This window comes from Xenopus tropicalis, chromosome 6 (assembly GCF_000004195.4).
Source record: "Xenopus tropicalis strain Nigerian chromosome 6, UCB_Xtro_10.0, whole genome shotgun sequence".
Classification (NCBI taxonomy): Eukaryota; Metazoa; Chordata; class Amphibia; order Anura; family Pipidae; genus Xenopus; species Xenopus tropicalis.
Genome location: NC_030682.2, coordinates 139,936,455 through 139,960,868, shown reverse-complemented (window position 1 = coordinate 139,960,868; position 24,414 = coordinate 139,936,455). Strand labels below are relative to the sequence as shown.

The 24,414-nt window shown below is 44.7% G+C and overlaps 1 protein-coding gene across 1 annotated transcript in view; it reads right to left on the bottom strand.

Moving 5' to 3' along the window:
• The window catches only part of fam91a1 (family with sequence similarity 91 member A1), a 31,096-nt gene extending 17,607 nt beyond the window's left edge, over positions 1-13,489 (bottom strand). The window contains 7 exon segments of the mRNA NM_001113952.1: positions 110-200; positions 328-441; positions 1,083-1,150; positions 1,731-1,788; positions 3,458-3,609; positions 8,674-8,758; positions 13,313-13,489. Coding sequence (NP_001107424.1) covers positions 110-200; positions 328-441; positions 1,083-1,150; positions 1,731-1,788; positions 3,458-3,609; positions 8,674-8,758; positions 13,313-13,384 — 640 coding nt within the window. The 5' untranslated portion in view covers positions 13,385-13,489.
• Positions 13,490-24,414: the final 10,925 nt, after the last annotated feature.

The following is a 24,414-nucleotide window of genomic DNA, read 5'->3' as shown; positions in this document are numbered from 1 at the left end:
CCGAGCACTGGGCCAATAGCTGAGCAACGCAGTAAGCCATTAAACAATTAGGCTGACAGATATGGCCCATTATTCTCTGCCTGGCTATTACCTATGTGCAAAGACTTACTATGAACTGTATTGTAATCCAGAGATCCTGCAAGCTGAGGTCCTGAATCGATTATCTTATCAATGGCTCTCTTCTCCGTTGTGCTACAAATCTGAAAGTAGAAAGTTTAACAAAGTTTTGGGGTACTGGAATGTAAAGTGCAATAAGTAGAGGGTTGTTTTTTGCAAAGTCTCTAATTTATCTGATATATTGATCTCAGTCCCACTCAGCTCGGGTACCTTGATGTCATCTTCAGTAATGTAACCGGCCTGTACCACCCACCAAGGTTCTATGGATATCTCCACTGGCTTCACTGGGAGGAGGTCCCGGGCAGTTTTTCTTCTGAAGAATTTCTGCAATAGAATATATTAACATTTTTATAGGGCATTTTCAAGATGGGTGATTCCATTTGTTTGGCACAAAGGTTTTAACTTAAGAGTAAAAGCACAGCAAGTACATCCCATCAGTTCACATACACCAGTCTCAAAACCAAGCTGGGGTAGGAGCCCAGGCAAGAAACATAACAGCCAGGAAGAGATCTGGGGGGCATAATCTTATCTGAAAAACTAACATTGGGTACTGAAATACTTTGTAGCTGACCTTTAAAATGGGTATGTTATTAGCACAAACATTTAATTATTGGGGTCAGGAAAAGATTGTATTCAAATGAACCTGAGCATGAAAAAACTGGAGGGGTAGTTAAAGAATCATTTGGGTTCATTTGTTTGCCTCCTTTTCCATTGTAAGCTTACTGGGAACTTAATGAAATGATTTCTTTTGTTTAGGGCGATGGCCCACGGGGAGATTAGGTGTCATGGTTAAATCTCAGCTATTCTGGGCTATTCTTCCCAAAATGCCAGCAATAAAGTCCTTTACACCAGTGATTTACTTTATTTCTGGTGGAAAGCAACGAATATCCCTGTGGGTCATCACCCCTAATCTGTTTTTACTATGATCAATTGTATTGTTAAAAATGTCTTAATATTTTGTATACCTTAGATGATCGGCATTGGTTCATCAAGTCAATATACTGATTCCTTCCTATGCCAAGAAGTCTCAGGCCTGCAACAAACCAATAACACAATCAAGATGTATATAAGATCCTACCGCTGAAATACACAATGCACTGATGACAGGATCAACCAATTAAAAGCACACAAAACATTTTGGCCTCCCTTACGGCTCTGGCACACGGGGAGATTAGTCGCCCGCGACAAATCTCCTGTGTCTCGGGCGACTAATCTCCCCAGATTGCCATCCCACCAGCGAAAATGTAAATCGCGCCGCCGCGTATGCCATCCCACCAGCGATTTACATTTTCACTGGTGGGATAGCATTTCGACGAGATTAGTCGCCCGAGACACAGGAGATTTGTCGCGGGCGACTAATCTCCCCGTGTGCCAGAGCCCTTATTGGGTTGGTTGAGTAACTGGCAGGCAGCCATTTCAGCCTGTAATCTCTAAGCTCATCATGTTTTATACTGAAAACAACAAAGCTGAACAGCAAAGGCATTTAAGGAGGGAAAGAGTATTTATTTTCACTCTAACCTAACAGAAGGGTAACAAGTTTCACAGACTTAAAAGTCACTCTTTTTATCTCAGCAGTAGGCACTACAGAAGGAAAAGGCTCTCTTTTTACTTACAATCAGCAGCTGTAAAATTCGGCAGAGAATCGTAGCTTTTTTCGCTGTTCATTATATCCTGTAAAAAGAGAAAAAGTACATCACTTAACATACAGGTATAGGATCTATTATCTGGAAACCTATTATAAAGAAATCTCCGAATTGAGTCCCATAGCAAATAATTCACTCTATCATTAAAAATGTTATTCTTGAACCAACAAATGTTTTTTTTTAGCTGTAATATTGGTGTGTAGGCACCATCTCAGTGCATTGTGCCTGAGTCTGAGCTTTCAGAAGGAGCCAGCGCTACACATTAGAACTGCTTTCAGCTAACCTATTGTTTCTCCTACTCCCATGTAACTGGAGGAGTCCCAAGCCGGACTTGGATTTCTTACTATTGAGTGCTATTCTGATACCTACTGGGAGCTGGTATCTTGCTCCCTTCCCATTGTTCTGCTGATTGGCTGCTGGGAGGGGGGGGGGGTGGATATCACTCCAACTTGCAGCGCAGTTTATCAGAGCACAGGTCACAGAAACATCTGATTCCCCATGTTCCTCTATGAGGGGGCTGCCATATTTGTGCAGAGGTAGACTGTTTGTGCAGAGGTAGGCTGTATAACTGAGAAGTGGCAGTCAGGTTGGCAAAACAACATAACACTTTTAATGTACATTCATATTTTGAAGAGTAGTTTTTTTGTGTCTGCATCACTTTTAATCTAGTTTTGCTTAATGAGGTAGAAAAAGGAAAGCATGAGTACTTGATCTGCACTCTAACTCATAATGTTTAACTATGAAACATAAAACATATTTTTGCTAAACAATAGATGAAAAGCACCTCTCCGGATCACTCTAGAAGACTGTGTTGTTCAGTAGAACCCATCTGTGTAGCACAAAACAATAGGCTTGAGAGTTTACATTAGGCCATAACTATGTGGGCTGTACCTGAAAAGAGTCCTTTTTTTAAGCACAATGCAGTGCTGGAGCTATCAGGATATCAGAGTGCCCCCACTGAATACACTGATCGAAAACAGAGTTTATGTTTCAGTTGTAACCTTTGATTCAATGACATGCCCTTTATAAGGGTGAAGACACACACAGCTACTTAGTAGCAGCTACTAGTCACGGACACTAAACGCCAGAAAATCCCCTGCCATAGACAATACTGAGAATTGCCTCTGCTAAAACACACATAGAGACAGTTATCAGTAAATGATCAGCATTGTCTATTTTTGTAGCCATGACAAGTAGCTGCTACTAGTAGCTCCATGTGTCTTCAACCTGAAGGATTTAAAAGAAGCCATGTTTTCTCTCCTAAAGAGAAATTTATTTATTCCAAGAAGCAGGCTATAAGATTTTTCAAACTGATGTGTTTGTAGGAGTTTATAACAACTGTATCAGTGAATATTTAGCAATCAGCATCTCTATAGTTACAATCCAGGGGGAAAAAAAACACCAGTGGAATGTATCACTGTATTAGTTCTGATTGGATGAAGCAAATGTTCTAATGACCGGATTATATTAAAGCCTATGATGTCATATAATTAGTCGGTTTAATTGCTACGGTTCCACCTAAGACAAAAGCCTCAATATTGGTCTTGCCAGTTGGGTTCTAGCCTTGTACCCTTTAACTGCAATTAAACAGTAATATTTAAATGAAAAATAGGGTCACTTCCCTGACATTTTGTAACGGATGCATATTAGCATGCGGACTATGTTTCCGTTTTAGAATTCACCTTACTTTTACTTACTTCCATTATTCCTATGTAGTAGGAAAAGGGTGTTATTCGGAGGCCCTTTACCATGATGTCAGAAAGGTGATATGGGTAGAGCATGAGATGATCCCTGCTGTATTTCAGTAGCTCCTCATAGTACTTGCGCTCATCCTTCTTCACGTGCTTCACTGAAAATAAACAGATTTCAAGTCATTTTACATAAAACCCCAACTGCATAAATAAGTAAAGGAATTATAATACAGGTATGGGGCCAGTTATCCAGAATTCTCGGGATCTTTTCATAATTTGGATCACATCTACATTTAACCCTTAAATAAACCCAATAGGGCTGTTCTGCCCCCAATAAGGGGTAATTATATCTTAGTTGGGATCAAGTACAGGTAGTGTTTTATTATTACAGAGAAAAGGGAATCATTTAACCATTAAATAAACCCAATAGGGCAGTTCTGCCCCAATAAGGGGTAAATATATCTTAGTTGGGATCAAGTACAGGTACTGTTTTATTATTACAGAGAAAAGGGAATCATTTAACCATTAAATAAACCCAATAGGACTGTTCTGCCCCCAATAAGGGGTAAATATATCTTAGTTGGGATCAAGTACAGGTACTGTTTTATTATTACAGAGAAAAGGGAATCATTTAACCATTAAATAAACCCAATAGGGCTGTTCTGCCCCCAATAAGGGGTAATTATATCTTAGTTGGGATCAAGTACAGGTACTGTTTTATTATTACAGAGAAAAGGGAATCATTTAACCATTAAATAAACCCAATAGGGCTGTTCTGCCCCAATAAGGGGTAATTATATCTTAGTTGGGATCAAGTACAGGTACTGTTTTATTATTACAGAGAAAAGGGAATCATTGAACCATTAAATAAACCCAATAGGGCTGTTCTGCCCCAATAAGGGGTAATTATATCTTAGTTGGGATCAAGTACAGGTACTGTTTTATTATTACAGAGAAAAAGGAAATCATTTTAAAAAATTTGAATTATTTGATCAAAATGGAGTTCATGGGAGCTGGCCTTCCTGAAATTCAGAGCTTTCTGGATAATGTGTCCCATACCTGTAATCCTAAAACCAATCATAAAAAAACAATAATAGCAATACTATTAACAACAATAATACAGGAAAACATTTTTAAGATCATGAAATCTGCAACTGGCCAAAATATCAGCCCAGTATGAAAGCTTAACCTGATTTGGTCGAGACTCCTCAAACTTATAGTACCCAGTTGTGGATGTTATAAATTGCACACAACTGAAATTGAACCAAATAAATGTGGGATAAAACACATTAAACTTGAAGTCTCTCTGCTTTCTACGGTGGGTGGTGAGAAGTAGTGATGTGCCGACCGTCCCAGAACCCAAGGGTTGGGTGGGTTCAGGCAAACACTTGCACAACACACTCGGGATGTGGGCAGGTCTGGGTAGAGCTCTTCCTGCCACGCTCCCTGCCCTAACTGTGCTCCACTTCTGCTCCTGGCAGCGTCTATTTATAGGTGCCGCCTGTCCCCTCCTGGGACACTCTGATCTACGAGTTGGGTGGGGGATCGGAAAGGGTGCAGGCTGATTACTTGTCGCTAGTAAGAAGCAGATTATCTGGAAAGCAAAGAGACTACACGCCTCTGAGGAACGAAACGCGCCAGGCGTGATGTCATTTCTGGTTGCAAGCAAATGGAACGCAAGTTGGAACGCATCTGAGTAGGAACGCCAGCGACCCCATTACTCTAAGGGCTCTGGTACACGGGGAGATTAGTCGCCCGCGGCAAAACTCCCTGCTCGCGGGCGACTAATGTCCCCGAGTTGCCTTCCCCCTGCCATCCCACCGGCAAATATGTAAGTCGCCGGCGGGATGGCAGACGCGGCGGGGTGATTTCGGGAAATCGCCGAAAAAGCCTCTGCCATCCCGCCGGCGACTTACATGTTCGCCGGTGGGATGGCAGGGGGAAGGCAACTCGGGGAGATTAGTCGCCCGCGAGCAGGGAGTTTTGCCGTGGGCGACTAATCTCCCCGTGTACCAGAGCCCTTAAGCAGTGATCCCCAACCAGTGACTCGTGAGCAACATGTTGCTTTCAGTGTCCCCAAACTAGGTAGTTATTTTTGAATTCCTGACTTGGGGGCAAGTTTTGGTTGAATAAAAACAAGATTTACTGCCAAAAAAAGCCCCCTGTAAGCTGATAGGGTGCATAGAGGCTGCCTAATAGCCAATCACAGCCCTTATTTGGCTCCTCCATGAACTTTTATGGTGCTTGCGTTGCTCTCCAAGCCTTTTTACACTGTATCTTTGACTGTATCTTTACATATGATAGAAGCAGTCGGGACAAGGCCCTTATCAATGCACCAATTGATTTTTAAACCTGCCCGATCCAAATCTAATTTCTGGTTGAATAAAAATAAGATTTCCTACCAAATAAAGCCCCCTGTAAGCTGATAGTGTGCATAGAGGCTGCCTAATAACCAATTTAGCACCTCCATGAACTTTTATGGTGCTTGTGTTTCTCCCCAAATCTTTTTACATTTGACTGTGGCTCACAAGTAAGAAATGTTGACATAAAGCAACTCATTTCTAACACTCCTCGTTTGCCGGTGGCTTTATTCTAAACATTAGCATTTGGGTTCAGGCCACTGATAACAATTTTACATTGACGCAGCTCAGCTACATCACAGTGAGATCAGTGCTTGGCCAGAAACAATGACTTGAGTATTCAATATGCATTTAACCCTGTACTTCCCCTTGAACAGACATGAAACAAAAACAGTAGCTGCTAGAGCCAAATACACGCCCAACAGATTCTATCACTTAAATGAACAATAACACACCTGCAACAGTATTCCGAGGTGGTTCTGGGGCAGGTGAGTGGCAAGTTAGGGAAGGCAGGGTGCAAGCATGGGCCCTAAGCAGTTGCTTTACTCATTCCAGCATTTTCACCCACCCCAAAATGTAAATCTTCTTTATGAGCTATGAGAACACAGACTGGGGCAAAATCATCAATAGCAAAGTTTGCGCTGGAAGTTTAATGAAAAATACTGACGTTAAAGGAACAGTAACACCAAAAAATGAAAGTGTATAAAAGTAACTAAAATATAATGTGCTGCTGCCCTGCACTGGTAAAAGTTGTGTGTTTACTTCAGAAAGTCTACTATAATTTATATAAATAAGCTGCTGTGTAGCCATGGGGGCAGCCATTCAAAGGAGAAAAGGCACAGGCACATAGCAGATAACAGAGAAAACACTATTGTATTCTACAGAACTTATCTGTTATCTGTTATGTAACCTGTGCCTTTTCTCCTTTTTTCCAGCTTGAATGGCTGCCCCCGTGGCTACACAGCAGCTTATTATATAAATTATAGTAGCGTTACTGTAGCAAACACACCAGTTTTACCAGTGCAGGGCAACAGTGCATTATATATTTATTACTTTAGAGCTCTTTCATTTTTTAGTGTTACTGTTCCTTTAACTGATTTTTTCCCAAGTATCTGCTTACAATACGCAGGGTGATTCAGCTCAGTGAAACGGAACCAGGAAACCCAATACAATACGGCTGCCGCTATATTTGTCTGTATTATATAATAACAAATGTCACCCAGCCATTGTCTTAAAGTCAATACTGTTTGCCCTTGAGCAGGTTTCGTTTATTCATGATCTGTAAGTGACATTTCCCTCCCCACCTGTGTCAAATTACTGCAGAGTGTTGGCTGTGTATGTGTGTATGTGTGGGAGTGGCCGCATGTTGCACTCCAGAGCAGCTAATGGGGAACCCCACCCAAACACAACTTGAACTTTTTAAAAAAGTAAACATAATTTCCAGCAACTTTGCAATATACATCAATTAAAAGACATGCAGCCATTTCATGATGTTTAATGTAATTCTATGGTTTGGAACAGTTCCCCAAGCCCCGCCCTCTGTTCCCCTGCTGATCTGGCTGAGTACTTTGTGACACAAATAAAATTAACAATAGTCGCCTGCCCTCAGCCTGTATCCTCCCAATCCCACAATTCCCTGCTGCACACGTGATGTCAATAAGGAAAGGAACATCCCAGTGCAATGCATTGTGGGTTATGTAGTTCCTGCATGCTGTCTGTAAGCTGTGGAGAAGTTGTTACAATTTGTAACATCAGTGTTTTAGTCCCTCCTCCCCTGCCAGGATTTCAAATGATGCAGAAAGAGAAGAACTGTTTTGCAGCTGGATTTTAGCATATAAAAATGGTATTTATTCCTACTGTTTGAAGGAACAGATTACAGGGATAGGTATATTAGGGGTTTCTGTGTTGTGTGGGGCTCTTTAACAAAATTTGGTTTGAAAACTGTAGTTCCCCTTTAATAACTCATTCTTAATTATAATGTTTTAATTATAATGTTTCTCAAAGCACCTGTCTAAATACAGAGTCATTTAGGTCACAATGTCTTAAAGAGATACTGACACCAGAAATTAAACCTTTTTTACATCTATCATAACATTGTCTTTGCATGAGCTTTATAATTTTGCCAAAAAAGTATTTCTTGATGCTTTTCCATTCCTTATCTGATCCCCCATGTTCTGCTATGAGGGGGGCGGCCATATTTGTGCTGCAGTAGGCCGTTAGCATTAGAAGCTATAACTGACAGGCTGAGAAGGGACAGTCAGGTTGGCAAAACAGTCAGGTTTAGAAACTTCAAGCAACAATTACATACATGAAAAAAAGATCAACATGACCTATAGGTAACTTTTTATGTAGATTCATAATTTGAAAAGTTATTTTTTCATGTCAGTATCCCTTTAAAAAGCTGATGTGGCATTTCATAAAAAAAAATATATAGATACTGGCAAAAGTGTCTTGTTCTCTGATAAAGACACAGGGTTAATATCTGGAGCCCTAACTCTGGTTGACCAGTATACCCTAGCTAGCATATTTGCAGCCCTATAGCTATGGCTGTAGGCCCCATGTACAGGTCGCAATGCATACTTGCATACATATATGCCACTAAAATAAGGAAAGATGTTCAGTTTTCTGGTCTAGTGATCAGGATGTGAAGAGAATGCAAAGGGTAAGTGTTCCACTGTTAATGTATGAAAATTCCAACTCACTGCAACAAATATTTCTTTCATATAGAGGTTGCTTGTGTTTGGCCTATGGTTTCCTTCTGCTGACTCAGGCAAATTACCTTTAGTAGTTTTACCCCAGCGTTAACCTTTGAGAGGCAAATAGCAAGAGACAGGGGGCTGTACGGCTAATGGCATATCTTACCCAAATTAACCCTGTACCTCAGCTGATTTCGGATACTGTACAGTATGACATGCTTTTCATATTCCTTGGGGGAGTTTCCCAGGCTCTGAAAGAGAAGAAAAAGAAAACAATATATTTTAATTAGAAAATTATTAAGCAGCCAATCCCATGTTATTTTACTGGGGCTCATTTCTGCAAGGTACAGAAACCGGACAAAGAGCTAGCTAAAGAAGCCAAAAAACAATCACAACATATTAACAGTAAAATTATATATATATATATATATAGCTAGAAAATATTTGGAACTTTTTAATTACTTTTTTAATTATAAAATAATACTGTGATGACATACTGCTATATCCAGCTAAGAGAATACAACTGCATTAAAATAATGCCTGACGCTATAGGGCTGATAATTTAATTCTGATGTTTATTGCATTGGTTTCTGGAGTTGTCATAATAAGAATGCATTATTTATTAGTCAGCCTTATATTGTGACATTTATATTCTATATATACAGTATATTGTTACATTTATATTCTATATATACAGTATATTGTGACATTTATATTCTATATATACAGTATAGTGTGACTGTTATATTCTATATATACAGTATAGTGTGACTGTTATATTCTATATATACAGTATAGTGTGACTGTTATATTCTATATATACAGTATATTGTGACATTTATATTCTATATATACAGTATATTGTGAGTGGGTCCCTAAGCTCAGGTAAGTGCCAGCAGCACAGAGCATGTGATGGGAATCCACAGAAAAGAAGATGGGGGGCTACTGAATAAGCCAAAAAAAGACCCTGACTATTAAAATATTTGTACACTGATTGCTGATTGCCTATTGTTAATTGAGATACATCTTTTTTCCTCTAATATGGGGGTCCCAAATATTCTTTACCAGTGAGCTACATTCAAACAGTTGAGGGTGCCAAATAAGGGCTATAATTGGTCATTTGGTAGCCCCTATGTGAACTGGACTGACAAATAAACAAATAAATAAATAATAGTAGAAATGCTGCATATGTTTTAGGTTTCTGTACCAGCCCAAGTAAACCACAGCCCTTAGCAGGGAAGATTTGCGAGTCCAAACATGCACCCAGTACCCCCCATCTTCTTTTAACATACTTCCAACATATTCTCCGTGCTGCTTTTATTTACTTGAGAAAGGCCCCACTCACAATATACTGCATATAAAACTCCCAATACAAGGCTGATTAGTAACGTGTTGCTTGATAATTTGTTTAGATTCACATTACATGGCAAATCAGAAACCAGTGCAAATCAGCCCTGCAGCATCAGCTTCTATGACAGTCAACCATAATTTTCTTCTTGATAGTTTGCAACAACCCCTAAGCTTAGCAATTCAATAGCTGTCCAGAGCACACTGAGCATGTGCAGTGCCACTGACACTCCTACTAAGATCCAAGATGGGGAGCTCCTGTGACAACTTTGAAGGCATAGACCATTATGTTATACAGACCCTATACCTAGTGCATTAAGTACACTATATAAAATACAGCACTTGTAGTCATATTTGTTTTAGTTCTCCTTTAGTAGCTTTTTAAGCAGCAGGGGGACAAGGACATCTGTGTCACCTGGTGTGACTTTATCTCAGGTAGGTAACTCTACTGCACAAATAAGGGCAACTTTAATTTAATGGGCTGAGTAGGCCAGTGTGGCAGAACTGGAAGGCTGGCTGTACCACCAAGTATCACAGTGCAGTTAATCACTCAGTTTAATGCCCATGGCCGTCTGTAAGCACCCTGGCACCTGATAGCTTATTTCTCTTGGAGATGCCATGCAGCCCTTCCCAGCATGTTATCAGGAGACACTAATTCTTATGTCTTAAAACTTACTGCACATATACAGGCTCTGCATTAGGGCAATGTCTGGCCCTAATGCTGGCAGTAAGGGACGCAGGGTGGCGCTGGCAGTAGGGGACGCAGGGTGGCGCTGGCAGTAGGGGACGCAGGGTGGCGCTGGCAGTAGGGGACGCAGGGTGGCAGTAGGGGACGCAGGGTGGCAGTAGGGGACGCAGGGTGGCGCTGCCAGTAGGGGACGCAGGGTGGCGCTGCCAGTAGGGGACGCAGGGTGGCGCTGCCAGTAGGGGACGCAGGGTGGCGCTGCCAGTAGGGGACGCAGGGTGGCGCTGCCAGTAGGGGACGCAGGGTGGCGCTGCCAGTAGGGGACGCAGGGTGGCGCTGCCAGTAGGGGACGCAGGGTGGCGCTGCCAGTAGGGGACGCAGGGTGGCGCTGCCAGTAGGGGACGCAGGGTGGCGCTGCCAGTAGGGGACGCAGGGTGGCGCTGCCAGTACGGGACGCAGGGTGGCGCTGCCAGTACGGGACGCAGGGTGGCGCTGGCAGTAGGGGACGCAGGGTGGCGCTGGCAGTAGGGGACGCAGGGTGGCGCTGGCAGTACGGGACGCAGGGTGGCAGTACGGGACGCAGGGTGGCAGTAGGGGACGCAGGGTGGCAGTAGGGGACGCAGGGTGGCAGTAGGGGACGCAGGGTGGCAGTAGGGGACGCAGGGTGGCAGTAGGGGACGCAGGGTGGCAGTAGGGGACGCAGGGTGGCAGTAGGGGACGCAGGGTGGCAGTAGGGGACGCAGGGTGGCAGTAGGGGACGCAGGGTGGCAGTAGGGGACGCAGGGTGGCAGTAGGGGACGCAGGGTGGCAGTAGGGGACGCAGGGTGGCAGTAGGGGACGCAGGGTGGCAGTAGGGGACGCAGGGTGGCAGTAGGGGACGCAGGGTGGCGCTGGCAGTAGGGGACGCAGGGTGGCGCTGGCAGTAGGGGACGCAGGGTGGCGCTGGCAGTAGGGGACGCAGGGTGGCAGTAGGGGACGCAGGGTGGCGCTGGCAGTAGGGGACGCAGGGTGGCAGTAGGCGACGCAGGGTGGCGCTGCCAGTAGGGGACGCAGGGTGGCGCTGCCAGTACGGGACGCAGGGTGGCGCTGCCAGTACGGGACGCAGGGTGGCGCTGCCAGTACGGGACGCAGGGTGGCGCTGGCAGTAGGGGACGCAGGGTGGCGCTGGCAGTACGGGACGCAGGGTGGCGCTGGCAGTACGGGACGCAGGGTGGCAGTAGGGGACGCAGGGTGGCAGTAGGGGACGCAGGGTGGCAGTAGGGGACGCAGGGTGGCAGTAGGGGACGCAGGGTGGCAGTAGGGGACGCAGGGTGGCAGTAGGGGACGCAGGGTGGCAGTAGGGGACGCAGGGTGGCAGTAGGGGACGCAGGGTGGCAGTAGGGGACGCAGGGTGGCAGTAGGGGACGCAGGGTGGCAGTAGGGGACGCAGGGTGGCAGTAGGGGACGCAGGGTGGCGCTGGCAGTAGGGGACGCAGGGTGGCGCTGGCAGTAGGGGACGCAGGGTGGCAGTAGGGGACGCAGGGTGGCGCTGGCAGTAGGGGACGCAGGGTGGCAGTAGGGGACGGCAGGGTGGCAGTAGGGGACGCAGGGTGGCGCTGGCAGTAGGGGACGCAGGGTGGCAGTAGGGGACGCAGGGTGGCGCTGGCAGTAGGGGACCCAGGGTGGCAGTAGGGGACCCAGGGTGGCAGTAGGGGACCCAGGGTGGCAGTAGGGGACCCAGGGTGGCAGTAGGGGACCCAGGGTGGCAGTAGGGGACCCAGGGTGGCAGTAGGGGACGCAGGGTGGCAGTAGGGGACGCAGGGTGACCCTGGCAGTAGGGGACGCAGGGTGGCGCTGGCAGTAGGGGACGCAGGGTGGCAGTAGGGGACGCAGGGTGGCGCTGGCAGTAGGGGACGCAGGGTGGCAGTAGGGGACGCAGGGTGGCAGTAGGGGACGCAGGGTGGCGCTGGCAGTAGGGGACGCAGGGTGGCAGTAGGGGACGCAGGGTGGCGCTGGCAGTAGGGGACCCAGGGTGGCAGTAGGGGACCCAGGGTGGCAGTAGGGGACCCAGGGTGGCAGTAGGGGACCCAGGGTGGCAGTAGGGGACCCAGGGTGGCAGTAGGGGACCCAGGGTGGCAGTAGGGGACCCAGGGTGGCAGTAGGGGACCCAGGGTGGCAGTAGGGGACCCAGGGTGGCAGTAGGGACCCAGGGTGGCAGTAGGGGACCCAGGGTGGCAGTAGGGGACCCAGGGTGGCAGTAGGGGACCCAGGGTGGCAGTAGGGGACCCAGGGTGGCAGTAGGGGACCCAGGGTGGCAGTAGGGGACCCAGGGTGGCAGTAGGGGACCCAGGGTGGCAGTAGGGGACGCAGGGTGGCAGTAGGGGACCCAGGGTGGCAGTAGGGGACCCAGGGTGGCAGTAGGGGACGCAGGGTGGCAGTAGGGGATGCAGGGTGGCGCTGGCAGTAGGGGACGCAGGGCGGCAGTAGGGGATGCAGGGTGGCGCTGGCAGTAGGGGACGCAGGGCGGCAGTAGGGGATGCAGGGTGGCGCTGGCAGTAGGGGACGCAGGGTGCCAGTAGGGGACGCAGGGTGGGGGGGGGCACATAACAGCAGGCCATGGAGAGAGGGTGCAACAGGTCATGCAAGCGATGGCAGTAGAAGTAAATACTTAGAGAAAGTGAGGATAAGAGAGCAAGCGAGGGGAAATCAATGCAAATGCGAAACTAATAGGGAAGCGGGGGGGGGGGGGGGGGGCACAATGCTTGGCACTATTGCCCCACACACGGGCACTCACCTGTCTCACGTTGGCAGGCAACTTGGCCCACGGGTAATTTTGCCGAATGTGAAACTCCACATCAATGTTCATGGTGCCACCCGGGTGCCAGATGCTCAGCAGGAATGCAGGAGTGCCAGCCCTCAGTGTGGGCACATCATACGGGCAAGATACGTAAATGCCACCCTTACGCCTGGCACAGTGACCCCTGTACATACAGCGCACCCCCCATGTGCCCCACCGCCCCTATCCCTCACTGCCTTCCCCTTACCTGCCAGCCACTACCCGCCCCCCGGTCTCCCTGCCCCTGTCTGTGCGGTACTAGCACCCAGCACCCTACATACGCCTTCACCCAGCCCAAACACTGCCCCCCCGCCTCTCTGCCCCACGGTGCCTCCCCCTGTACCAGCTCCTCTCTCCCCAACTTCGGCTAGTGGGGAAGTTACTTCCTAGTTAACAGGAGGCGTGTCCTGGCGGCTACACACGTAACTTCCTGTAAGGTGTCAGTGACGTACCTGTCCTTCTCTTTGGTTCCACACCGAGTTGTTGCAGGTGCAAGTCTCTCCCAGCGGTACTTCCGCCAGTACGTCTCCATCATGAGAGGCTACAGGCTGAACAACCTTGCGGAACGTTAGAGAAGGGTGGGGCGGGAAGGAATTTTTCCTGGGTCCCCAGTTTCCTCTCTGTTCTAATAGGGGTTATTTGAATGGTGCGAAGTTCGCCCGCCTTACAAACGTTATACAAATGATACAGGTGTCACCCTGTAACCCCCACCGACTATAAAAGCCCATTCACAAGCTGCTTGAAGTTTGCGCTCCATTTACGTGTAACCCCTGCCGCTGAAAAGTGCGGGAACTCCCAAAATTACCTCAGAAAATAACTGGGCACAACCAAATAAAAGCATGTTGGCATCTGGTTGCTATAGGTAACCGTACTTGTATTATACAACCCCCAAAATACAGTATATATTGTGGTGTCCAACAGTTAGCTGGCTTTTAGGGCCTAACTTACCCTAGCAACCAGGCAGTGGTTTCAATAAAAGATTGAAATATAAATAGGAGATTGATTAGAACAACATTAAGAAGTGAGAATTAGCTTAAAATTAATTGTAGCCCCACAGTGAAATAGAATGTTATCTTTCAACTTCGGCTATGTACATATGTGCATTTATTGGCCCTTAAATAGGATGACCGCTTCCTGCCCACTGTAATATAGTGTTATACAGGGCACAGGGCACTTCCTCTGTGGCATTCCTATCATTAACAGAAGGTGTTGCACATTGAACCTGGGACCCAAATAGGCCCACAAGCCTGTGCCCTAGTGAGGAAGCCAATCCATCTAGATATTCTAGGTCAGGGACCCCGTGAGTGAGGTGAAGTCATTTACAGGTTAGACTCTGTCAAAGCACTCTCTAGGAGTGAGACTTAGTTCAGGGCTATTTAGTATGAGCAGTTAATTAGCCAAAAATGTAATCTATAAAGGCATGTAATAGCCACTGTTCAGTTAGTGTGCCCTTAGCACGCAGGTCAGGATCAAAAACAAATCAACTGGACAGTTATGTCCCATGTGGCCTCCCTTGAAATCTCTGACTAACAGGTTAGAGAGATGCAAAGAAACAAGTAGTGTTCTGGCCATTATGTTAAACATCCATTCACTCCAGCTGTACAATATCTGTAAAGCATTATATAAAGGATAATTATAATGACCAAAAATTACTAATCTTTAATAAAGACTGCCTAATTCAGTAGAGGATATTTAGGGGCATATTGATGATTATTTTGGGCACTTGTTTGTGTTGCAATTGATTGTTTTCTGGTTTTTCCCCATCTTGTCTTGAAAAACCCAGCAGCGCTTCCAGTAAAACAGAATGCACGCGGATTTTGCACAAGGATCAGGGAAAAACAAAAGCAACTGACTGCACGAAACGCAAGTGAGTTCAGAAACGTACAAGTTTTCTGCCTTTCTTAGGCCTGAAAATGATCATCAAAAGATTACAAATATGCCCATAAACAATATATGCTCTTAGCAATCGTGGTTTGAATCTGAAATTAACACAAAAATAGAACTTGTGTTGAAATGCTGCCTATTGTTTTAATTAAAAAAACATATTTTCCCATGTTTTGCTATTATACAGCACTAATTTGTTGGGCTATTTTCACTGACCTTACCTTTACAAACATGGTAATTTGTTTGTAGAGCTCTACCTTTGAATAAATCCCTTCTTTCTCTAAGCAGCAGCAGCAGCCTTTGAACAACTCATTATCTGGGGCTTCTCAGTTGGTAATTAGTTTTATCAACTCGTTTTTTTGGGACCAGAAGTGACAGGAAGTGCTAAAGGCAAACTGGCTTCATGTGGCTTCACTGTTAATTCAGGTCTCTGGTTGGATACCCAGAGGGAAGGGTAGTCCTTCAAACTATAGTTTCTCAGTTCTTGCTCTGCTCTTCATGAATCCAGAAATGCAAATACATTTTTCAATAAAAATATGCTGTTTAATCATGATTTTTCTCTTTATAATTTCCTGTGGGAGCTCAGAGCCAGATATTCAGATGTCTATGCGTTAGATTGAGGTGGAGAGTACACGCCACATACTGTATAACAGGCACATTTTCTTTCTTCCCATTGCAGCATTCTGTCCACCAAGGTGTTCCTAAATCTCCTTGACTGGCTAAAGGCAACATACAGTATATCACCATGGGGTTCAGAATTAACTTCTCTAACACAGATTCACTGGGTGCCAGTTTTTATTCACAGATTAATTAAGCACCGGGTAGAAGAGCAGCTCATACTGATACAGTGCCCGGCACTATCAATAAAAGAAGAGGCTGTGTAACAATACTCACTACTAAGACAGGGGCCTACTATCTGGGGTATTTCCTAGAATGTTCCTTAAGTACATGTTCCCATAATCCTTTGCATTCGTGGTCCCCGTACTGATGGTTTTGCCACATGATACTGAACTTTAACATCCTTGTAGAGCTATAAGTTACATAGCTATCTCACCCAATTGCCCCAGAGCAACATTTAGCAACATTTAATTTCATCTAGCCTTATATGCAGCTTATCACATCACCAGACCCCCTACCCTGGCTTAGATTTCACCTGGGCCTTAGACTATCCCAAGCTCTGGGCAAGACTAAAGGGAATCCAATTATCCAGAATATAGATCACTCTTCTTCTTTATATGGTGTCTAGGTTGGTCACATAGGATATTAGACAGGCAAAACATTACACTAGTGGTGAGTGAGGAAGCTAGTTATTGTACTTTTTGACACTGGTAAATGAGTTAATGTAGAGAAAAGGGTTTCCCAGGAATGTTCTCAGGGGCTGGCAAGCAAGAGTGCAATATTACCTATCTGTGCCCCAAACCCATGACATCCAATGGAGTAGAGTCATTCTGTGAGTAGTTTCTTCCAGGTCCCTAATGGTAGTGGGATCAAAGGAAAACAGGGACCCTATTTAAGGTACATTTATGCTCATATAAATATTTTAGGAAATAATCTTTATTTACAGTTGTAGTTAAGACAATAGGGATTTGCAGTGCTGAGCCTGAGAGCCTGTAGAGGTCAATGTTGAGCTATGTTTCTATTTATTGTTGTAACAGAAGTTACAGCCAATAGTACATATTATGGCCATAATAACTGAGCACTAAACATTGTAGGTATGTCAGCTTTTTTCATCTTAAATAAAAAAAATACTGGGGCATTTAATGATGCAGGGGGCCAAATTAAAATTAGAAAAAGAGATGTCCAGCCTGTGAATCTCCAACTATTGCTGAAATATGACTCCCAGCTTCCCTCATAAGCTTATTGCTGTCGATCAGATTTGAGAGTTGCAGGGAGTTGCCCTACAACTGCACAGATTGGATATTCTTGGTGCATGTGCTGAAAGTATCTATTTTTTTACTTACCCTCTTTTTCCTTGGTCCAATTTTTTAACAAACTTTGAAGTTTTTTCTGAAGCAAACTATGGGAGGTTTGCTCATCTCTATGAAAAACATCCTTGTGGTAACATCTGATGGAGCACTATGCCAAGATAAGGCTAATTGTCAGTGGTGACTTCTATGGTTTGTGGATCTTCTTTATCCTGGTAGACTCCATAGTGGCAGAGAGATCTTCCACCTAAAACTGGACAATAGTAGGACAGAAATACATCCCATGAGCAAAGGTCTGACAGACCTATGGGCTTAAAAGGACTATAGGTTCAATGCAAAAGTCACAGCTTCATAGGGCTTCACTACCTGTTAACAAGCCAGTAGAAATTTCCCAATGAAGAAGTCATGGAATATCAGTTGATGTACAGTATGTCTATGCAAAGACCTGGGAATTCTGGATCTCAACAGCATCATAGGGTTCATCACCTAGAAACAATTAACATCACCTAGAAATAGCTAACATAGCATGGCAATTAACAGCTTAGGGCAGCCTTCCAGAAAACATCGCAAGCGGAATTTCCCCCAGAAGGCAATCACAGTCTAGGTGAGACCAAACTCTCATAGCAATTTAGTTCCTGACTATCTGTCCTGGCCCATAAACCTCCCTAGCAGCTTTTAGTTACAGACTTCATTGTAAAATGACTGAGGGTCACAGCTGAAACACAAGATGGACTGGATAGTTTTCCATTAAAGACTTGTAAAAAGAGTTACTATTCAAGAGTTCTCTTAATCGTGGAACTTCTAACAGTTTAAAATGACTCCACGGAGATCCTGCTTATCGTCGCTATCTTCAGTGTCGGACTGGCCTGCCAGGATACCAGAAAAACCCCCGGTGGGCCCAGGTGTCAGTGGGCCCTTCTGCTCCTGACCAATTGGCCTGCTTCATGGTCATTCCGTATTTCTGAATCAAAATAGAGAATAGAAATAGATGGAAGAATAGATGTTAGCATGTAAATAAAATGGACTAGGAGAAGAAAGAGGTTGGGTGAGGAAAGGAGGAAAAATAATTTGGAGAGTGGGCCCATGGTCTAAGTTTTTCTAGTGGGCCCCTGGGGTCTCAGTCCGACTCTGACTATCGTTATGACATCTGCATTGCCAATCAGCCCCTAATTAGCCTCTGGCCCTTTAAGGTCTGAAAGATGCCATAGGCAGGCATTGTCAGGTTAATATCCACTTCAACCCAATATCCGGAATAAACTTTCTGACTAAACATGACAGGGGGCCCTGGTTGTCCTTATGTTTGCTCACAAGGGTAGTGCGCAACATATTGGCAAAGAATATTTATGGTTTAACCATTATCTTTCTTAAACAAGAGGTAGATTGATTCTGGTTTCCCCAGTGACAGTCACAAAGTACAGGCTGCAAGCTGGTACTGTCTGTTTGCTCAGTGAGATAACAGTAATAGACCCACCTTTCTATCTGATAGGGAAATGAGTTCTCATGAAAGCAGCATACCTTTCAGTGTCTGAATAAACTGATATTGGGTCTAAAGCTATTCCCATGGGCAGGTGGATTTAAATAGTAGCACCAAATCCTGGATGTTCCAGAACATATAAAATGACTTTTTGATATTGACTTACAGCATTAACATACCCATAAATTAAAATCCTTTGAATCTAAGAAGGAATAAATATGAATAAAATTTTAACTTTACAGGAGTAGATATAGTAGAGCAAGATGGCCCAGTTGTCATTCAGTTCCAGCGTAGAATACACCTTGTGTGCCATAGGCTTAAAAATCATAATACAGGACTCAGCCAAGTGACTGTGACATTTACAGGGGTTCAAGTCAGTGGAGAAATTGAGTCAACACATTAAAAGCCATATAAATTCATGGAATGTATATATTTTTATTATCTCTTATCGTTATCCTGTACTGTGGGTTGAGTTATACGCCATCAGATAGATTAGATAATGATAAGATGCAAGCTCACCCAACAAACTGCATTTATATATGTAATATATATGTCATTATATAGCACTGCTGTGTAACAGTACAAACAGGGGACAAACAATGCAATAAATAAAAATACATTTACAGAATTACAAAGATTAGGTAGAAAATATTACGTTTCTGCCCCACAGTTAACAATCGAAATCAGTGGTTTCTAATTGACCTGATGCAATCGCAGTTTGGGTTCAACCTAAAGCCCAGTTAAGGTGAGACTTGGGTGCCTATTTGAACTAGATGCACCTAAAAACCCAACTTGAGGGTCAGTTAGGACAAGATTTGGTGTGAAAACATTTGAAACCCTAGACATTCTTGAAAGCATGTCGAAATACATAAGGGTTTTCCTATACCTTTTTATGAGCAAAGGGGAACTCTACCCAATGTCGGAACCTCCAAGGGCACTTGAACTGAAGATGTCTGACAGCTTCTGGGGGATGCTCTTCTTGGTAAAGCTTCAATACTTGTTTTGCTGTAATCTCCCTGGGAAATCAGCTAGCTGTCATGAGTTAACACTGCAGGTAAAGGTGGCCATACACAGGCCGATTTTAGCTGCCGGCCTGACCGGTCCCTTGGACCGATTTGGCAGCTTATCGGCCTGTGTAGGGGCAGGAACGAGGGGCATGCCCAACCGATATAAGGCCTGAAATTGTCCAGATATCGATCGGGGACCAAATCAGCTCATTGATGCGGTCCCTGAACCGATTGCCCCATTGCCGCCATTATAATTCAATCGAATTAGCCTACATTTTGCCCGATATCACCCACCTGGTCACGTGAGCGGATCTTCACGTGTATGGGCACCGTAACACACATACTCGATACAATTACATAGAGATGGCAATAGGCATAACCGCAATACAAAAATAGGAATACTTGGGGGCTGATTTACTAACCCACGAATCCGAATTGGAAAAATTCCGATTGGAAAACGAACATTTTGCGACTTTTTCGTATTTTTGCGATTTTTTCGTCGCCGTTACGACTTTTCGTAACAATTACGACTTGCGTGAAAAGTCGCGACTTTTTCGTAGCCGTTACGATTTGCTCGTATCTTGTCGTGACTTTTTCAAATTGAGCGCTCGTAAGTGGCGGGCGAAACTTTCAGACTTAGCATGATTTTGGAAGCCTCCCATAGGACTCAATGGCACTCTGCAGCTCCAACCTGGCCCAAGGAAAGCCTCCCATAGGGCTCAATGGCACTCTGCAGCTCCAACCCGGCCCAAGGAAAGTCTCCCATAGGGCTCAATGGCACTCTGCAGCTCCAACCCGGCCCAAGGAAAGTCTCCCATAGGGCTCAATGGCACTCTGCAGCTCCAACCCGGCCCAAGGAAAGTCTCCCATAGGGCTCAATGGCACTCTGCAGCTCCAACCCGGCCCAAGGAAAGTCTCCCATAGGGCTCAATGGCACTCTGCAGCTCCAACCCGGCCCAAGGAAAGCCTCCCATAGGGCTCAATGGCACTCTGCAGCTCCAACCCGGCCCAAGGAAAGCCTCCCATAGGGCTCAATGGCACTCTGCAGCTCCAACCCGGCCCAAGGAAAGCCTCCCATAGGGCTCAATGGCACTCTGCAGCTCCAACCCGGCCCAAGGAAAGCCTCCCATAGGGCTCAATGGCACTCTGCAGCTCCAACCCGGCCCAAGGAAAGTCTCCCATAGGGCTCAATGGCACTCTGCAGCTCCAACCCGGCCCAAGGAAAGTCTCCCATAGGGCTCAATGGCACTCTGCAGCTCCAACCCGGCCCAAGGAAAGTCACCATACTGAAGCTTGAATGAATCCGAAACTTTCGTACTTGGCACGAAAGCTGCGGAAAAGTCACGACTTTTCGCGCAAGTCGTAGCGCTACGAAAAAGTTGCAACATTTTGCGAAACATTCATAATGGCTACGAAAAAGTTGCGTCAATTTCCGAAAAAATCGCAAAATACCGATCATTACAAAAAAAACGCATTTGGACCGTTCGTGGATTAGTAAATCAGCCCCTTAGGATCAGTGGCCACTGGCTTTGCTTATTGATCTGAACAACTTTGATCTTTCTTGTTGTCCATGTTGGAGTCCCTCACCATCATCTCTCTTGGTAGGAATTTCCATAAATTGGCAGAAAGAACCCCTTCCTATGGTGAAAGGGGGGCTCCTTGCTCCAGAGCATAGGATTGAAGAGTTCTATATTTTTTGTGTATATATTGCAAAGTTGGACTTATTTAATCGAGGGTTGCAGGGTTGAGTGTCGGCTCTGTGTCAAATGAAATAAAGCATCTACAAGTTGTGATTATGTAATAATAATTGCAATATAAGTTTCTGGGGTTATCAAGAGGTAAATTTGAACTTCCTGCTTTCTTTTTGTGTTGTCAAGGAAAGGGAAAGAGACAAGAATCTTCTTTTCACTCATATTAATATCAGGGCAAGTTCTGCTGCTTGGAGACAGAATGAGCAATTGCTTACTCACAACACAGAACAGAGGCTTTTCCCTAGATAACGTGGGAAGATCAATGACCATAACAGACATTTCGTAGGGGTGACTGTAACAAAGTACGTGCTTTCAAGGAGCGGTTGGTTTGTCTAAACTTTACCGAAGTACCATATAGATTGATATCACCATATACTAATCTTGGTGTTTTATATAAATACGTAGAATTGATATTTGAAAGTTAGAATTGAATGCTATAAAAATGTAATACAGTTGTACATGGGATTCTGATCATTCTATTTAGCTATAATCATACTTATGCGTAAATGGGGGCCCCTCCTTTAAATGGTAGTCGATCTATGGTTTTATGGGTTAGGGCTTTTAATTGTGCTGGCAGAAATGGACAATAAAGATTGATGCTTTTTATTTTTATTGGTATCTCATTGTATATTATTGCCTCTGAGGTTATTAAGTCCTTCATGTTTTAGATTGTTTGTTTATATTACTTACGGAAAATCCCCATATGGCAATATGTACCTGCTTATCTTGAAGACACGGGGTATATTTATCATGCTGTGTAAAAAGTGGACTGAAGCATTACTAGTGATGTTGCCAAGCCAACCAATCAGCAATTAGATTTCGACAGTTGGAAAACCAAAGCAAAGCATCTGATTGGCTGCTATGAGCAACATCGCTGGAAATGTGGAAATGTTTTACTCCACTTTTTGCACGGCATGATAAATATACCCAAAGTGTGTGAGAAAATGTCTTTATTTTTTGCATATAAAATGTACAGTCCTTTTTTTCCACTGGCTGCAAAATACTTTTTGTAGGTGTGCAAAAGCAATTGTATTTTGCATTCTCCAGATTTTTACTTCAACAACTTTAATTACCCTAGATTCTCCCAGAAGTCTATTAGAAAGTATCCCTAGTGGTCAGAGGCCTAGGAGTCTACCTGATTGGGGGAGATTAGAGTAACCCTAACCTTGTGGGAAGTCAGATCCTGAAGGTTGGTTTGGGTCCCATTACTAGAGGTATCATGGATGCCCACATAGAAAGAAGGCTGAATGTGTATCCAAAGCCTATAACAGTGAAGAAGAAAATGTGTAAAGGTGGCCAGATCCTCTTGTATGGCGGGGTTAACAAGTGAACGGATCTTCTCCCGATATACCCAACTACAGTTGGGCGATATTGAACTAATTCGATCATTTGCCCCTAGGGCCAAAATGGTGTGTTTAGGCTCCGTCGAATCGGGGACCACATCAATGAGCCCATATGGTCACCCATCCTATGGAAAAATCAAACCTGCCCGATCGAGACCAGGGCAAATTCATGGACAGATATCGGTTGGGGAGGCCTGTCAGTGGTGCCCACAAATGGGCAGATAAGCTGCCAAAACGGTCACCTTGTTGGATAGACCCTGGAGGCAGCATGCTGTAAGACGGCTAAACTTTGCTGCAGATTGCAGTCTGGAGGTTTCTGTGCTCCAAGTTACCTAAATCTGACAAATGGTGCTACTGCCACTTCTCCATTTATGTGAGAATGATCATGTGCTTAGCCCAACCTGCACAAATTCCATGGGGGAATCACATATAAATTGTTAATTTTTAATGATTCCTTGGACAATAGATGGGGATAGCCTCGGGCACTCAGGTTAATGATTTAAAAAATCTGTCTCATAGAGATTCCAGTCCAATGCCACAAACATTGATTGTATGACACATTACTCTTCCAAAAGCTAGAGTTAAAAACATGGTCCCTGGTAATGTAGAACTTGGTTACATGTCAGGAAAGCCCAACGTGTGACCCTCTAACTTCTACACAATATAGTATTATGTCCCCCAGGGGCCAGGGAAATACCATTTCTGTCCCACACTATTCCAGGTCCTAGCTGTTCACAAAAATACTTGATCACAAAGAGACCAGGCAATGGCTGTGATATTCTGAGAAAGATGGGTGGGTATTTGAGGAGAATGCCTATTTGCTCTTTAGATATTGTATGTAGCCCAGTTAGAGTGACAAATCTCCCTGTTCGCGGGCGACTAATCTCCCCAAAATGCCATCCCACTGGCGAAAATGTAAATCGCCGGTGGGATGGCATACGCGGTGGCACGATTTAAGTGAAATCGCGTAAGTTGCCTTGAGAGGATTGCATTTTGGGGAGATTAGTCACCCACAAACAGGGAGATTTGTCGCGGGCGACTAATCTTCCTGTGTGCCAGTGCCCTAAATGGTTCCATATAAATGCAACTATTATTATAAACGAAGTGGGACTTTGGCGAAACAATAGACCTCAAAGGAGGGTTAAACCTCAGAAATTCCAAAACCACTGAACTACAGTGTAGATAATCTCTCCCTAAGGGTGAAAACACATGGAGCTACTTAGTAGCAGCTACCTGTCACAGCTACTAAACGCAAGAAAATACCCTGCCATAGACAATACTGAGAATTGCCTCTGTAGAGACAGTTATCAGGAAATGATAAGTATTGTCTATTTTAGTAGCCGTGACAAGTAGCTGCTACTAGTAGTGTGTCTTCACCCTTAGGGAGAGATTATCTATACTGTAGTTCAGTGGTTTTGGAATTTTTTTGGTTTAACCCTTTGAGGTCTATTGTTTCGCCTAAGTCCCACTTAGTTTATAACAATAGTTGCATATATTAATTTTTCTTTTATGTAAGATCATCAGTCTATCAAAGACTTAGAAGCAGGCAGTACAAGTAAGAACTTGTTGTTGTCCAGTAAAGACTATACAAAGTACAATATCGATTGACATATTAGACAAGACCAGGCAACAATGACTAGTCAACATAAGGCTACAGCCAGGAAAGACAAGTTTAG